General features: G+C 41.2%; 1 protein-coding gene across 5 annotated transcripts; it reads left to right on the forward strand.

The window, feature by feature from the left end:
* The first annotated feature begins 253 nt into the window (after window positions 1-253).
* Window positions 254-16428, forward strand: CDV3 (CDV3 homolog). Of its 5 annotated transcripts, XM_027091726.1 has the most exons (6): window positions 265-894; window positions 1622-1698; window positions 11271-11416; window positions 12701-12860; window positions 13306-13308; window positions 14227-16428. In XM_027091726.1, exons 1-6 carry the CDS (start codon window positions 655-657, stop codon window positions 14228-14230), a joined length of 630 nt encoding a protein of 209 aa, XP_026947527.1. In that variant the 5' UTR covers window positions 265-654; the 3' UTR covers window positions 14231-16428. The 5 variants fall into 5 exon arrangements, with proteins under 5 accessions (XP_026947525.1, XP_026947527.1, XP_026947528.1 ...); XM_027091724.1 differs by lacking the exon at window positions 13306-13308 and having other exon boundaries at window positions 254-894; window positions 12707-12860; window positions 14049-16428; XM_027091727.1 differs by lacking the exon at window positions 13306-13308.
* The last annotated feature ends 1769 nt before the right edge of the window (window positions 16429-18197 follow it).

The raw sequence follows: 18197 nt of genomic DNA on the forward strand, positions 1-18197 counted from the left end.
AAGAGTCATCAGGCACGTCACATTTAGCATATACCCTCTCCCCGCCCCCAAGCCATGGCCCCGCCCCGTCCGAGACAGGGATGGTCGCCAAAGCACTTCGTTCTGGCATATGATTGGCTCCTTTTCCAGCCCCGCCTCCTTCTCCTCCCGCCGCCCTCCCCTCCACTCTCCCACACTGGCGGGCGGAGCTAAGTACGCAGGCGTGGGTGTTGCCTCTCTCTTCTGGGGGCCCGCCCGCCCTCCTCCCCCTCCCTCCCTCCCCAACCCCCTTCCCCTCCTATCTGGGCCTGCGTGCGCGCGTCTTCCTCCTTCACGCGCCGCCGCTAGCCTAGCACTCTCGCTGGAACCTCTGGCCCGAACGTTCCCTTTGCCCTCCGGCTGCGGAGCGGGCGGGATCCTGCACCGCTGTCGCTGCAGCCCGGGCGGGCGGGGCGGCGGCAGCGGCACGCGAGCCCGGAGGAGGCCCGTACCACCATTCGCCAGCACGCGGGGGGAGCCGCTCGCCCCGCCGCAAACGCCTCGGCGACCCCGCGGGGCTGAGGCGTCGCCGCGCCCGGGAGCTTGAGCGCCGAGCCGGCCTCGACCCCGAGCTCGGAGCCCCGCGGGCAGCGCCCGCCGCCGGCCCCACCCATCCGGGCCGAGGAGGCCGCGACCATGGCTGAGATGGAGGAGCGGAGCCTGGACAACTTCTTCGCCAAGAGAGACAAGAAGAAGAAGAAGGAGCGGAGCAACCGGGCGGCAAGCGCCGCGGGTTCGGCGGGCGTCGCCGGCGGGAGCAGCGGAGCCGCGGGCGCGGCGGGCGGTGGGGCGGGCGTGGGGACCCGGCCGGGCGACGGCGGGACCGCGGGCGCGGGGGCCACGGGCCCCGGGGCCGCCACCAAGGTTGTGACAAAGGTGAGGGGCCAGGGAGACTGGGAGTCGGGGCCCGGGCCGCGCGCTTGCGCCCATGTGCCCGCCCCCGCCCGCCTGCCTGCTTGCCTGCCCGGGGAAACGGCCGGGAGGGGCGGCCGGGGCCCGGCTGGCGGGCTGATGGGCGCGGAGGCTGCCACGTGACGCGGGCTTCCCACGGCGGGCCGCCTCGCGCTCCCCGCTGGACCCCCGGCACCCCGCTCCCGACCCGCGTCGCTTGGCTCGGGCGAGGACGCAAGCTGGCGGCGGCACCCTCCCGGGGAATCGGCCCGGGTCGGAAGTGCATCTATCGAATGACGTCTACTCTGAGTAATTTAGCGTTCTGATTTCAGACCAGTAGTCTGAGCTGAATTTTCTAACAATCACATTTGTGGCAGCTCTAACTGGCACGACTTGGTCCCGAAGTCCGTAAAAGAAAAGTCTCATGGCAAGATTGAGCTAGACGTTTAGTTGTGGGCTTCCTGTTGATTTCATCTGGCGTTTCCTGGTTGCTTTTAAAGTAACAGGTCTCATGAAGGAACGCGGTGGAAGTAAAGTTTACTCACGTTTGTCCTCCAGCCTAGTTGGCCTTGGGATTGAGCAAGGGCTTTGGCCAGAAAACGAGTCCACACTTTAGGTTCCAGCCGCTTCATCCCTTTTTCATAGTCTGATAGTTGTCTTAGTTGTGTTTTTACAAATAGCTTTAATTGACTAAGTGGTACCTGTTTTACAGGATGAAGATGAGTGGAAAGAATTTGAGCAAAAAGAGGTTGATTACAGCGGCCTAAGAGTTCAAGCAATGCAAATAAGGTATGGTCTGGTTACAGACGTGCTTAGATAACTCAAGGGATAGATATTGTATGTTTGGGGGTTTTTAGCCCCAAAACAGCATCACAGTACTCTTGTGCTTTAGATATGCTTATTAGGACTCTAATGGATTGTGCCTATTCCTCTGATGGCGGCCCTTCTATATGCTGATCAAATTAGCTGCCAGCTCTAAAATCCTGTGAGAGCTTGCCTGCTTCAAATCTTGGTTAGGCCTTTTTGAGACAGCTAAAATGGATTTTGTGGTTTCAAAATTTTTACTTTTAATATTGGTGGGTCGAAGTTAGTTTTTTTTTTTTGTTTCAAAAAATAACAGGGGTGGTTTTCAGATCCTCTGTGACAGACAAGTTATATATGTATTTGTAATTGAAGCATAGTTAGAGGGAAATAGCAGATTTTACAAACAAGTTATATATGTATTCGTAATTGAAGCATAGTTAGAGGGAAATAACAGATTTTACGTATTCACACAGTGAAACCAACTTGTGTAATTAGCACTGAGGTCAAGAAACTGAACATTACTGGTAGAGGAGAAAGCCCCCTCATAGTCACTGTTTTCACCCCTCAAATGACCACTAACCTAACACTAGATTAATTTTCCTAGAAACTTACAGAAATGGAATCATACTCTAAGTATATTTTTAAAGTTCAAGAAAACAGTAATTTCTGAAAATTGGATTGGTTGGCTTAGAGAATTTGAAATTAACGTATTTTATCAAGTCCAGTCTATGGTAGTCACATGGACTTTAGATTCATGTAAATAAATGTCATGTTTTTGAGGGTCTCATGAAGTAGAAAATCCATTGGTTTAGATTAAAAACCCTTTATTCTGTTTCAAGAAATAAGTGATCCCTGGAAATTCCCTGGCAGTCCAGTGGTTAGGACTCAGCACTCTCACTACCAGGGGCCTGGGGTCCATCCCTGGTCAAGGAGCTAAAGTCCCGCACGCCACACAGCACAGCCAAAAAAAGAAGTGAACCCGATGCACTGCCTTCCAGTTTGAAGTCTGTGATTTATATATGCCCGTGACTGCCTGGCACAGTGGAGGAAATACTTTTCCTTAACAAAATACTGTCTTTTGACCTCTCTAGATGGTAACATTTATGGTGTTAAATAACTTATTAAAAAACCAGGGCTAACTTTTATGACATTTGTTGGATACTTACCACAACTAGGCATTCATGTCCTAGGTTCTTTCACGTCGCTGTGTGAGCTTAAGCAAAGTGAAACCTGATTGATAGTGGGAAACTTTTAGGAAATGCAGCTTCCCCACATTTGAAATACCTTCCGTGGTGGTGTGAAGTAGAGGTGATTAGACTGGAGGTTTATTCCCAGCCACTTCTTGGCTTCCTTTGTGTGTTAGATGTTTTTTGTTTTTTCTTTTTTTGGTTGTGTTGGGTCTTTGTTGCTGCGCACGGGCTTTCTCTAGTTGCCGCGAGCGAGAACTACTCTTCATTGTGGTGTGCGGGTTTCTCATTGCCGTGGCTTCTTTTGTTGCAGGGCATGGGATCTAGGCACACAGGCTTCAGTAGTTGCGGCACACAGGCTTCAGTAGTTGCAGCACACAGGCTCAGTAGTGTGGTAAGCGGGCCCTAGAGTGCGTGGGCTTCAGTAGTTGCGGTGCACTGGCTTGGTTGCTCCGTGGCATGTGGGATCTTCCCGGACCAGGGATCAAACCCATGTCCCCTGAATTGGCAGGAGGATTCTTTTTTTTTTTTTTTTTTTTTTTTGCGGTACGTGGGCCTCTCACTGTTGTGGCTTCTCCCGTTGCGGAGCACAGACTCCGGACACGCAGGCTCAGCGGCCATGGCTCACGGGCCCAGCCGCTCCGTGGCATGTGGCATCTTCCCGGACTGGGGCACGAACCCATGTCCCCTGCATCAGCAGGCGGACTCTCAACCACTGCGCCACCAGGGAAGCCCAGACCAGCTTTTTTGTACTGCTTTTTTCATTATTTAGCATCTAGTCATTGCCCCTCAGTGGCCATCCAGAGATCTTTCTCTTACCTGCTAACATTGAGAAACATACCTTCTTCAGGAAGCTGCTTTTGTGGATTCTCAGTCACTGTGGAGTCTGGGGTCTGTCTCCGTTGCCTTCATAAATCAGCAGGGGAATCTAATCAACAGAGGGCTTCCAGGAAAGGCTTGAGAGTGAGAAGCCATCAGAGGGTTAATAATAATGACAAAAACTTTCACTTTATACAGCTGACGCTTGAACAACATGGGTTTGTACTGCATGGGTCCACTTATATGCAGATATTTTTCAATAGTAAATGCTGTATTACACGACCTGCGGTTGGTTGAATCTACCGATACGGAAGAACTGCAGATGAGGCATGTTAACACCCCTGTTGTTCAAGGGTCAACCATGTACTGAATATCTTTATAAACTTTGTATTAAATGTTCTTGACATTGACTCAGTAGGAGTGGGAGTCTACAAGGAAAGACACATTGGTTCAATAGAATGGGAAGTAGGTTACTCACACAAATAGGATATAGTTGATAATGTGGCAAAAACATGGACTTTAGGGAAAGACAGACCTGGGCTTGCATTTTAGCCCTGCTGCATATGTGTGACCTTGGGCGAGTTACTTTACTTGTGAATGTTATCTGCAAAATTGAGATGACTACTCAGGATTTTTGTGAGGATTTTGAACAGGATGTTCATAATATATCCACTTGGTTAATGTTAATCAACCTCTGTTTAGTGGGTAAATTAGAATGTCTTACTCTTGGGAATTTCTCTGCTATTTAACCATGAGGCACCTGCTTTATAATACCAATATTTGAGGAGAAGGGGTAATGGAGGCACATAATATTATCATGACTAAAGTCCTACTCTGGTGAGTCAGTTCACTATGGACTTAATAGGAGAACATGACATGTTCAGGTTGGCATTAGTATAACCATATAAAGAAAAATCCTTCTCAGAGTTGCTGGAGATCTTGAATGATTGTCTTTTATGACTTGGTCTTACCTTTTGTGCAGAAGCCCTCAGAAGGGGAGAGAAATGAGATCTCTCTCTTCTGTGGAATTGGAGGGGGGTGGTTATGCCTTTAGTTTGTTACCTTTTCTATCCATGAGAGAGACAGCCTTGCTATTTCAATATGAAACAAGGGAAAATGACACTTTGAAGTTGACTTAAAAATATCTTGAAATTCTCCATCTATAGTCTTAATTGTTTTTCTCCCAACTTATTGTGTTGAAAAATTACAAACCTCAGAAAAATTGCAAGAATAGTAGAATAAGTACCCTTATACTCTTGCTGGAGATGTACAAATCATTTTTGCCATACTTACTTTCTCTTTAGTTAGCTGCATACAGTCTTAAAAGTTTTTGACACTAGTCCTCGTAGTAAGTTAGCATGCTGGACGTTTGTTGAAGGTGAGTGTGCAATTGAAAGGGGGAGAGTTTTCAGCAGCAGCAAGCATACTGTATTAAAGTCCTAGCTCACATTTACCCATTAGCTCAAGATTTAAGGACCAAGAGTATTATGAGGTCATGTGTCAAGTTTTGTGTCTAGGTTAATCTTATTCAAGATCACATTGTTTACAGACAAGTTCTGAGAGGGAAGCCATTGAGATGGTGATAAAAGAAGGGGCCTAGCGCTTGAGCTTAGATTATTGGTTGATAGTAGGACCTATAGGCCTTTCCCATCTTTAAAATGGATTTGAGGAAGAAAGATTTCATTTACTACTTATTACTAAATGGTGAGCATGTGTCATGTGTCAATAAAAAATTGAGTCCTTGGATCCCAGTGGTTTTCTAGGAATCTTAAGAAATCTAGACTTTTAAACCCATTAGGTAGAGCTGGTTAATTTGTCCTTTGAAGAGAAGAAATTATTCCAGCATCCAAGCTGGATTCATAGTAGCAAATATTTGTGGGACTGCTTTGTCCTGGATATTGGGCATCAACTGCTGGGTCTTGGAGTTGTAAAAAAAAAACTCATGCTCTACTGAACACTAGTAGATCATTTCAGTGATGTGCAGGGGCCGTGGAGTCCAGGAGAGACGCTTAGGTCTACCATGAACGGGTCAAGAAAGAGTCCTTGGATGAAATACAGTGACATTTTAAGCTGCCAGCCATGGCTCATCAGGCCATTTCTATCCCCCCAGTTTACTGTTGTAACAGTGATTGGATAATAGGGTCAAATCAGTGGTGCTGCCCAGCATTCTGGCAAAAGTGCAGTCAAGTCTGGATTTTGTTTTAGCTGCTTTTGGGGAAGGGGGAGTTAGGATACATAAATTCTCCTGTAATGTCCCTTGAGATAAGGAGGTAAGAATGTTCTGTTCTTTATAGATACACCGCTGTAGAATGTGTGATCCTGATCAGTCTTACTAAAAAAAAGTGAATTTCTCAAATCTCAAAATAGGGAAAATTTTTGTTTCATATTTTAGAGCTATAAAGAGAGTGAAATGAAGTAATAGGCAACCTGAAAGAATATGGGCTCTGGAGTCCCACTGACTTGGCTCTGCTACATTGTAGCCCTGGTGAAGGTACTTAAGTATCTGAATATCAGTCTCCTCATATGTACAATGGGTCTTCTCCCCGCCTTAGTGTTCTTTCGATTTTTAACTTTGTAAAACGGGTACAACACTGCCTGGTATAGTAGATGCTCAGTAAATATTCCTTTTTGTAGCATTATCATTCCCAGTACCCCAAAATAGTGCCTTACAGACTAATGCATATTCAAGACAGTATACTTTGGATTGTGATAATGAATTTACAGTAACATTGTAGTTTTTATTTTTATTTTATTTACTTATTTTTTAAGCATTGTAGTTTTTAAAACATCAAATTTAGCTGATGAGACGTTGTATATTATATTTGGATCAGACGCCAAATTTTAGCCTAGTTGTCTTCTGTGGAAATAATTCTCTGCAACATGATTTTTGTTCTTTGGCATTTGGAGGTTTGACATTTTCTGGAATATGTAAATATGAAAGAGTAGTAGGCTATTTAAATTATTTCTATCCTGCCATTGTTACTATAGCACTTGGGCAAGGCTCTTAGCATCTCTGGGCCTTATTTCCCTCTGTTGGGTGAAGTGTCTTGACTAGACAATTTACAATGTTTAGTTTAGCTGATATTTCAGAATCTTATGAAGCAAAATACTAAGTTGTCTTGTGCCTATTATCAATATACAATCCCTCTAATTAAAACAGATCACTCTTATTTTCTAGTAATAGTTTGTAATCTAGAGGTATTTTAGATTTGTGATTTTTTAAATTCATTTCTTCACTTGTCTCTGAGGGTGAAAAGGTGATGAACACTAGACAGTAAAGGAATCTTCTTTTCTTTGAGACTCTCAGCATTCTATCAGACCAAATTGGAGTTTTTCTTCAAAGTTTATTTTTTTGCAGATTAGGAAAACAATGTTTTTGTTCTTTAGAACATTTGAAGAGTATAACAGCATAAAGAAATATACAAGAATTATTCATAATCCCTTCTGCTTAGGGATAATCAGTGTTAAAATTTTTTTGATTTTCAGTTTATTGCAAGCTGATAATTCTGGAGTTTAAATATTAAAATAATTTAAGGGAAAAGCTATTTTAATTCAGTGCATTGTTGAAATTAACCATTTCTAAATGTAACTGATCAAATGAAAGCTATCACAGTTTGGGTATATAAGAGTGTAAAAGTGCCATGAAGTCACTTAAATCTTTGTGGGGCTCTTATCACCCAGTCTGGCATGGATTGGGTTGCTGCGACATTGCTAACTACATAGTCAGTTATAGCTAGTCAGTTATACCTGTGCTTTTACTCATGGACCAAGCAAATTACATTTTAGTGTAATTACATAGGTGTGGCTTCAGAGGTGGGTAACTTTTTAAAAAAACTTCTTTTGGGACAATTTTGACATTTGGATACCACTGTTAGACTCCTGGATAAATTATGACTTTCATACTCTTACCTGATCATTCTACTTAAAAGCTTTAGGAAGCAAGATCATACTGCTTAGTGTCCATTTTAAAAGAACATGTTTTCATGTTGCTTTTTTTTTTTAATGAAAACTATGTTTTTTCTTATTATAAAGGTGGTATATGTGGTGCTTATATGAAAACCTAAATATGAAAATGCTGGAGAGGGTGTGGAGAAAAGGGAAACCTCTTGCACTGTTGGTGGGAATTAATACAGCCACTATGGAGAACAGTATGGAGGTTCCTTAAAAAATTAAAAATAGAACTACTGTATGACCCAGCAATCCCACTACTGGGCATATACCCTGAGAAAACCATAATTCAAAAAGAGGCATGTACCAGAATGTTCATTGCAGCTCTATTTACAGTAGCCAGGACATGGAAGCAACCTAAGTGTGCATCAACAGGTGAATGGATAAAGAAGATGTGGCACATATATACAATGGAATATTACTCAGCCATAAAAAGAAACGAAATTGAATTATTTGTAGTGAGGTGGATGGCCGTAGAGACTGTCACACAGAGTGAAGTAAGTCAGAAAGAGAAAAATAAATACTGTATGCTAACACATATATACGGAATCTAAAGAAAAAAAAAAAAAATGGTTCTGAAGACCCTAGGGGCAGGACAAGAATAAAGACACAGATGTAGAAAATGGACTTGAGAACACAGGGAGGGGGAAGGGTAAGCTGGGACGAAGTGAGAGAGTGGCATGGACATATATACACTACCAAATGTAAAATAGATAGCTAGTGGGAAGCAGCCGCATAGCACAGGGAGATCAGCTCGGTGGTTTGTGACCACCTAGAGGGGGGGGATAGGGGGGGGGGGAGGGAGACGCAAGAGGGAGGGGGGATATATGTATACATATAGCTGATTCACTTTGTTATAAAGCAGAAACTAACACCATTGTAAAGCAATTATACTCCAATAAAGATGTTAAAAAATAATAAATAAAAAGCATGTAATACCAAATGCTTACGGCACTTACCATGTGCCAAGCACTGTTATCAGTGCTTTGTGTCTGTTAATCTTCATAATGGGGCTGTTACCCCCTTTTTACACGAGAAGACTGAGGCATACAGAAGTTAGATGCCATACTTAGTCTTCCTGGCTAGTAAATGGCAGAGCCTGGGTGTATTGAACCAGCCAGTTTGGCTTTAAAATCTGCTCATAACTGCTTGCTCCATGAAGAAAATAAAGTCATGCATTCTAGCACCCACTTTTTAACATTTACCCAAGAAATCATTCTAATTGTCTTTCTATCTATATTAGGTGCATAGATTTTTAGTATTGATACGTTGTTGGTTTATGTGACATGATTATTACTTCCATGTTAGTGTAGACCTAACATTTTAAATGGCTCCATAGGATTCTATTATGTGTTAGCAAAAAGGAAGACTGAAGGCTGGCTTAGCCATACTCCCCACGCTTTTTTCCTCTCAAACTATAGTCTTTAGTAAAATCGTGCTCTAAATGCAGATTGAAGGTAAGTTTGTTCCCTTTCTCGCTTTCTGTTGCCACCCTAGGCCTCTAAATTCTGGAATCATCTCTGGTTGGTGGGCAATAAGTGATGGTACTATTATCTGAGTGTCTTTAAAGAAGGCCATTAGCTATTCAAGAAATTTGTCATATAGCCAGAACTTATTTTAATAGACATGGAAAGAAAGCACCCTTAGATGTCATTTTGCAGAAACCAGGATATGCCCTGATGTTCCCAAGGTCACAGTCAAGGTAGGAGTCATATATACGTTGTTATGGCCATTGTCATGGATCAGATATCAAAAGAAGAAAATGTCTGAAAGAGTGGAAGGCCAGGGACAGAGCTTTAGGCAGCAGCATGTAGCATTTTCTTTTTTCTTTTTGTTGCGTTGGGTCTTCACAGCCGCGCACGGGTTTTCTCTTTGTTGCGGTGCACAGGCTTCTCATTGCATTGGCTTCTCGTTGAGGAGCATGGGCTCTAGGCACACAGGCTTCAGTAGTTGCAGCATGCAGTCTCAGTAATTGCAGCACATGAGCCCTAGAGCATGGGGGCTTCAGTAGTTGAGGCACATAGGCTCAGTAGTTGCAGTGCGTGGCCTTCAGTAGTTATGGCACACGGGCTCTAGAGCACAGACTCAGTAGTTGTGGCACACGGGCTTAGTTCCTCCGCGGCATGTGGGATCTTCCTGGACCAGAGATCGAACCCATGTCCCCTGCATTGGCAGGCGGATTCTTAACCACTGCTCTACCAGGGAAGTCCCGCAGCCTGTTTTTTTTAATAGAGGAAAGGACAGTTAGATTGATGACAGAGTTTGATAAGCTGAAGACCTAGGAAACACCACCACTGTCATGGAAAGTAATCCAGGGAGAAGGTTGGTGGTCTGTGCCAGGTGCATCATCTGCAAGGGCAAAGAGTTGCAAAAAGGAAGTTTGATTTGGCAGTTATCTTTGTGCTGTCAAGCCAGCGGTATAGAGGCAAGATATATGTACTTGATAATTTAGCAAATTCAGGCTTACATAAAATAGTAATAAGTAATCCAACACAAGGAGAAATAAAGATACCTTGCAGAGATCACAGACTTCTGACTCAAGTCGATTCAAGAATAAAAAAATAGGGACTTGCCTGGCAGCCCAGGGGTTAAGAATTCGCCTTCCAATGCAGTGGGTGTGGGTTCAGTCCCTGGTCGGGCAGCCAAGATACCACATGCCTTATGGCCAAAAAACCAAGAAAACATAAAACAGAAGCAATATTGTAATTCAGTAAAGACATTAAAAATGGTCCACATCGAATCTTAAAAAAAAAAATTAAAAATAGGCATTAAATAGAACAGTTCAGTCAGTCTTAGAATGGTATGTCACCACCGAGGATATATTTTGCATTTATAATCACTAGTAAGCCAAAGACTGAGTTCTTGTATTCTCTTCTTTAAATGCGTGACACATCTCTGATGATAGGGACCAGTTCTATATATTTCCTATGTCTAGACAGTAGAGACTGACACTAATAAAGTATGAAGCACTGATGTAAATACTGAATGCTAACTTGTTTTCCTCTGTTGGAATGTGAATTAATTTTGAGAGTATTTTTTTACATGTACTAAAGGATTAGCAAATGAAATTATACAACTTTTAAAACCCACACATTTGATCACTAAAAATATGCTTACCATAAGTGCCTGTTTGTACACTTTGGTCCTAGAAAAAAATCAAGTAATTGTACTTTTAATCTTTCAAGTTGCCCTTTTCTCTACATTTCAGGTTAGATTGACCTCTCTTCCCTCCCTCAGTAGGGGCTGTTATAAATAATCAACACAGATTGTTGAAAGCCTGGCATGTCAGTACGTTAAATATTTCTAGATATTCTTGAGTGTATGGAGTTTGCAAAAAGGGAAATGGAGACTGTCAGACAGGTTTTCTCAACCTTTTTCTAGCGATGAATCCTTTTACATGAAGTCCTAATGCATAAAATAGATAAAATCCCCTAATTCTTCCTCTTTTTTTTTTTTTTTAAAAGCAAGTGAGGCATTTGGGCTTGAAGAGGTTAATAAGTACCTTCTCCAGAATCACAGATCATTATTGGTAGAATTAAGGATTTGGACTGACAGTTTTCCTGGTGTTTCTGTAATTGAATTCACTTGTTTATTTTCCAATAGTGAAAAGGAAGAAGATGAAAATGAAAAAAGAGAAGATCCAGGTGATAACTGGGAAGAAGGCGGAGGAGGTGGTGGTGGTGTAGAAAAATCTTCAGGTCCCTGGAATAAAACAGCTCCGGTACAAGCACCTCCTGCTCCAGTAGTTGGTAACCTTCATATTTCATTTTCATAAAGATGTCTATTTGTGTATAATTTTATATGCAGTCAGCTTTCAACTAAATGCATGCTTGCACTGGGTGAGTAGGGTCTTCTTTCCATTCCTAGGAGAGAGATTTGTGTCTGATCTAAAGACTTTCATATCCTCAATAAAGAAATTTGGAAGTTAAGGCTGTAGGCTGCTTAAATCTTACTGCAGCCCTATAGCTTGCCATATTTACATGTTTAAGCATTTTTTTTCAATGTTTGACGGCTGACTAAGGAATATTGGGTACCTGTGTCTTTTTTTTTTCCATTCCCCATTTTACTCTCTCTGAAGAATGAATTCTCAGACAGGTGGATTTTATCACTCCCAAGAGGATGAAAAGTGCTTCTTGGCTCGGGGGAGAGTGGGAATGGTAAAGAAATCTTAGATCTTACAGTGGTTTGTGGCCCATCAGAGGGCCAGAGTATGTAAACATATGTACAGTGTATCTGTGGTATTAACATTTTTTGCTTGGGGCATGGGGACAGTACTGTTTAGAAGAAAGTTGTCTAAAAAGGCTCTTTTAGGAAGGCAATAAAGAAAAAATGTTGAGAAATAATGCTCTGATGTATACCCATTTTATACAGAATAATATAAAGAATAACAAATCACCCCCAAATGTTACTGTCCAAAGATCACAGATTACTACCATGCATAGTTTTTCCCTGTTTCCTTCTAGCTGCATTACACTTGAGCTAATGAATGATGTAGAGATGTTCATTTGAAAGGAAGCTTTTGATAACTAGAAAACGTGTGTAAAACACTGAATTCATGTTTAGGTTGGGGGGCGGTGAATGGTATGTAAGAAAAGCTGAAAGGCTGTGTCCTCAAAATCTTGGTCATGGTACAAGACTTTGGGCTGCTTAATTTTTTCTCCTGTTTTACGAGAAAATAAAAAATTCATTGATGATGTAAAAGTGGTCATACTTTGAAAGGTAGTCCCTGATGAGACCTGTCTCCCAGGAACAGCAGATGCCTTTCCCTCTTCCAATAAGTTGACTTAATAGAACTCATTTACATAGATAATTAAAATTGTACATGGAAGAGAAATTGGAAGACTACTTTTACCCTAGAAAAATAGGCCTTTGCTTTTGGACATTTCCTCAGATAACTTTCCTTCTGTTGTTCAGAGACCCTTAATGTAAGTATTGTTTTTTTCCATAACTGTTAAAATGATCAGGAATTCAGGAGTAGCTTATTAAAACGCCAAGCACTTGAATAGTTTCTCTAAACTGTTTTGAAATGTTAGTTACAGAAACCCCAGAACCGACAATGACTAGTGGCGTGTATAGGCCTCCTGGGGCCAGGTTGACCACAACAAGGAAAGCACCCCAAGGACCACCAGAAATCTACAGTGATACACAGTTCCCATCCCTGCAGTCCACTGCCAAGCATGTAGAAAGCCGGAAGTAAGTATTCTCAATATTGTGTTTTGGAGCCCTATCCTTTGGCCAAGGAGTGGGGTTTTTGGGATTTGAAAACCCACCTGGGGTGTTGCAGTAAAGCCCAAGCTGCAGCTGAGAGGCAACTGAGAATTAAGGTGGGACTTATATGCCCAGGACTGGGGGGAGAAGAGGGGAAGGACCCGGTGGGGGGGGGCGAGGGGAAAGAGCACCAAAGACAAACTTCGTCTGCAAGTTTCCCTTATCCCTAGTTTATGTCATTCTGTAGCCATGACAAGTCTCATCTAGTGAGAATTCTTAATAAATATTAAGTACATTATTGCTGCTTCTGTGTTCCTTGTAATATAGAAACTAGAAAAGTCAGCAATACTTCATTATATTCCCAGTTAATGTGAGTAGATGAAAGATGTTGGCATTTATAAATCTAATATTAAAAATAATCTTATTTCAGCAGGTACTTAAAATGAATGCTACCTGGAGTTAAATGACCACATATGGCACATCCATATCTTATTTAGGGACATGAATTTTTTACAAAGTAAATAAAATGGGAAGAAATGTAAATGACATCAGATGGAAATTTTTCGGGGTGGCTTTTAAATTAAATCCCAGCGTTTTTGCCTCTTTGAGAGCACAGCTGGCTTGAATTTAAGCCTCCACTTGACTTGTTCCTCTGCTCTGTCCTCCACGAGAGGCAGTGATTCACCACACTCATCTTTATCTGACCCACTCCCATAAAGTAGATGTGTGGAGAGTTCTTTGAATAATGAGTAGAACTTTACTTGAATGAGGAAATTGTTGTTCTTACTTTATGCATAAAGAAAGAGATGTGTATTGTCTATTATTTGCTAAGAGTAACAATGAGTCTTAGAAGGAATCACCATGTCATTAGACAGCTTTTTAACTTTCCAGTTGTCTTGAAGTTGGTCCCAAAATAGGTTTTCAGTTAATAGTATTCAGTAGATTTGCTACCACAGAAAATAGGACCCTAGAGCTTCAGTACAGTATTCTATATTTTTTATTCATTTGAAGCCTTAAAAGTGGTTTTGGTAAGGATTTATATACCAGTTTCCCCCTCCTGTCCCTTCCTCAGGATTTTTCTAAGGGGTGGCTTTTTTTAAATTCAAGGAAGGATATTTTCAAAACAACCTAGTGAAGAAGAAATATTTACTGATTACATTTCTTTTCCCTTAGGGATAAAGAAATGGAGAAGAGCTTTGAAGTAGTAAGACACAAAACTAGAGGTAGGGATGAGGTTTCAAAAAACCAGGCCCTTAAACTTCAGCTAGACAACCAGTATGCTGTGCTTGAGAATCAGAAAAGCAGCCACACACAGTACAATTAAGGAATGGTGTTTGCTAACCCTTCTAAGGTAACTAGACCACAGCTAACCACCACGGACAGCCATCATCATCTGATCTCTGCTGGATCTACAACTGATGCAGACCACTCGGTATACGGGACCGGCCCTATTGCACTATGGAAGTTTAAAGTATCACAACTGCTCTTTATGTGTATTGGATTTAGGGGGATTTTCATTGTTATATAAGTGTGTCAACTAGATTCAGCAGTGTTCTTTCAGAGTTACTCTGCAAATACAAAATAATCAAAAACTGCAGCCAGTGGTCATTTCAAAATCTTTTTATGTTCAGATACTGAGCCTTCGTAAGGGTTGACTACCTCAGATTTGCTGCACTCATTGTGGACTTCATGTGGATCACAACTTCTGGATAAGAAGGTTACAGCTTTTAAGTGTCGATGTGAAACTTGAAACCAGCTCTACTGGATTCCTATCAGAAATCCTGCAGAAAGTCAGCCATCTTCTGGGTTCTGATCTGCTGTAAAAGATGAAGATTTAAGTGACCTTAATTAACCTGTCCTGTGCCCCATTCATAAGGAACACTCTGTAGTGGGTATTAGACTTCCTGGAACATGCCACTCTCTAAAGAACTGATGTGTTCGGATAATCTGTGTAGGGCTGTGATTTATAATTTAAACTTTGAGTTGTATTCTGAGGTAACCACAAATTAAAATCAACCAAACTCGGGTCACCACGTGGGAAAAGGGGTGTGTGGGGGGGAATAATCTTATTTTTTTAGTAATTTTTTATTTGGGTAGTACTTTTTCTGTGTTCCATATTAAGGCTTTTTTTTTTTTTTTTTTTTTTTTTTTTTTTTTTTTTTGCTTTGACTTGGAATAGTTCTTTGACAGAGCATATTGCTTGGCTAAGTAACCTGAAATATGCATTGGAATTGTGAAACGTCTCATGAATTTGCCAATCCCTAGAGCAGAACCAGATGGCCTTTGATACAAAGGGCAGTAGATGCAGGGGGCTCTACTTCAGGTGCTGCTAAAGCTTCCTCTAATCAGGTCTAAGTTGTATAGTAAACTGGTGGAAAGAGTATATTTTCTGCTCAGGCCAAGGGAGTCACAGATGTGTCCTTATAAATTCAAAGCAGTGAGAGCAGAACCTCAACCTAAAACCCACTGAAGTTTCATGGATCTTGCATGATCTCTGACAAGAATTCCAGATGCACTTGTGCCCAAACGTTTAAGGTATTAGACGCAGTGATTGTCTCAGCCTAGCTCTGTCATCAACCTCCTGGTGTGTCTTTTTACATTGTTCATTTGGAGAGTCAGGGGCGAAAGACAGGTGATGTAGCACTTCTGTTTTTAATGATTACAGCTTAAACTATCCAGTAATTTTTAGTCCTGGAAAAGGACATCAGGACGCTACCCAGGATTACTGAAAAGTCTTTCCATCTAATGAGATAGTCTGGTAATTTCCTAGTTTTGTATCTTCGGTTCAATAGAAATATTTCAAAGTGGCATGTGACCACTTGATGCAGAGTCTGGATTTCTCTGTAATAAAATCCCTTTGCCAAATGTAGGAGTTGCAGACTTGCTACTGGCAAGAGTGAAGCAAATGGGTGAGTAAAACTATCCTGATGTGGGAGCATTTTCCTCTAGGAGTTCAGTCTTGATAAGTGTCAGTGCAGGAATCGCACTCCTAGGAGTGTTACAGAGTCATCTGCTGTCAGATGCGAACCATATCTGGGCAATAATGTTGGCATTATTTGAAGTGGCAGGCAGGATGCCTACGTTCTGGTGTACTTGGGTGAGTAGCTGAGCCAGCCAAGGAGAGGTTGGATGAGTGAGAAACAAAGGATTCTTGGTTAATCTGAAGACTTCATTTGAGAACCAAAAATCTTTTAACAAATAACCTCTTGGACCTTGAGCCACATATTTCCCCTAAAAAGTATGCATTTTTTTCCAGCAAAATTTCGTTGGGGGTTATGTTATTGAGGAATGAACTGAGACGAATATGTGGAAATGTTACTTAATGGCATAGAAATCTGAAGACCTGCAGGAGATTTAAAATTCCAACCCTTCTTATAACTTTTTAAAAGATTGTGAAATTATCAAAATGCACATGAATCAAGTTTTAATATGCTGTATGATGGGTGGATGAGGCTGTCCATTGTACCATTTCTTTCTTTGAATTCTCAGGCATGGTTTGGCAGTGCAAAAACTCTGTAACATTAACAAATTCAATAAAAAGTAAATATGTAGATTTTGGAGTCTGGTGGTTTTTACTCTTAACTGGTAACTGATTATCTTTGAAAATGGAGAATTGATGACATTCCTCCTTTGCTCTAGGAGTCTGATAATGTCATCTCGAGTGACCTTTCCATTTGAGAAATGTTTGTAGAGTACTCTTAATGTTAAAACCAGACCTGGAATGAAACTGGCTGTGAACCTGTGATGGATATTATTTTCCAAAGATAAACATTGAAATGTATTCTTGTCTTCATTGCTGTATTAAATTGTGTTATCTTAGACCATGGTAGGGAAATCTACAGTCTCTACTATGTAAACTAAAGATTTCAGGGCTTGTCCTCTGAGAAGCTTACGAATTTCTCAAATGAGAGCCATTTTAAATTTCAGGATTTAGTCTGGATTATAGTCCCTAAATTTCTAAACTAGAGGAAGTATATTTTCAGTCATTTTTGGTTGGAGTGTGAAATTTTTGAAATATCAAAAATCAAATACAAGTGTTTTTTTAACTGAACTGTTCATTTTGGAATGTAAGTATATGTATTTTTTTCATACCTACAACTCCTTTATTTTGTAACTGGAAGTATGTACCTGTTAATGTTCCTCATCTATTTCACCCATCCCCACACACACCCCTCCCCTCTGGCATGTGTTGTTCTCAGTATCTATGACTGTTTCTTTGTTTTTGTTTTATAAATTCTATATATAAGTGAAATCACTATTTGTCTGAACTATTTCACTAAGCATAATACCCTCCAGGTCCATCCATGTTGCTAATGGCAAATTTTCATTCTCTTTTATGGCTGTTATTTCATTGTATCTATGTAACACATTTTCTTCATTAGGTTGCTTCCATATATTGGCTGTTGTAAATAATGCTGCATTGAACATAGGGATGTACATGTCTTTTCAAAATAATGATTTTACTTTGCTCGGATAAATACCCAGGAGTGGTATTGCTGGGTCGTATGGTAGATCTATTTTTAATTTTTTGAGGAGCCTCCATACTGTTTTCCATAGTGGCTGCACCAATTTACATTCCCACAAATAGTGCATGAGGGTTCCCCTTTCTCCACATGCTTGAGAACTCTTGTTATTTGTTGTCTTTTTGATAATAGCCATTCTGACAGGTGTGAGGTGATAACTGTGGTTTTGGTTTGCATTTCCCTGGTGATAGTGATGTTGAACATCTATCTGTATGACTTTTGTGGGAAAATGTCTTCTCAGGTCCTTCAGGTCCTCTGTCCATTTTTATTTTTATTTTTATTTTTATTTTTGGCTATGCCACGTGGCATGCAGGATCTTAGTTCCCTGACCAAGGATCGAACCCATGCCACCTGCAGTGGAAGTGTGGAGTCTTAACCACTGGACTACCAGTGACGTCCCTGTATGAGCTCTTTTTATATTTGGATATTAACCACTTACCTGATACATCCTTTGCAAATATCGTCTCCCATTTAGTAGTTGGCCTTTTTATTTTGTTGGTAGTTTCCTTCACTGTGCAAAAGCACAAAAGCTTTTTAGGTTTATGTAGTCCCATTTATTTATTTATTTTTTGTTTCTTTTACCTGAGAAGACATAAGAGATATATATATATATACACACACACACACACACAAAACTGAGACCAATGGTAAAGAGCATCCTCCGTATGTTTTTTCTTCTAGAAACTTTATGGTTTCAGGTCTTACATTTTGAGTTTATTTTTATATATGGTGTGAGAAAGTAGTCCAGTTTATTTTGCATGTAGCTGTCCAGTTTCCCAAATCATTTATTGAAGATGCT

The sequence above is a fragment of the Aethalodelphis obliquidens genome, unplaced genomic scaffold (assembly GCF_003676395.1).
Source record: "Aethalodelphis obliquidens isolate GAN/ISIS:26980383/991018 unplaced genomic scaffold, ASM367639v1 scaffold72, whole genome shotgun sequence".
Lineage (NCBI taxonomy): Eukaryota > Metazoa > Chordata > Mammalia > Artiodactyla > Delphinidae > Aethalodelphis > Aethalodelphis obliquidens.

Excerpts from the sequence above, each read along its gene's own strand:
- CDV3 (XM_027091723.1), top strand. The coding sequence starts at position 655 with ATGGCTGAGATGGAGGAGCGGAGCCTGGACAACTTCTTCGCCAAGAGA. Across the intron at positions 1,699-11,270 it reads GTTCAAGCAATGCAAATAAG|TGAAAAGGAAGAAGATGAAA; the intron begins GTATGGTCTGGT and ends ATTTTCCAATAG. Across the intron at positions 12,861-14,048 it reads AAGCATGTAGAAAGCCGGAA|GGATAAAGAAATGGAGAAGA; the intron begins GTAAGTATTCTC and ends CTTTTCCCTTAG.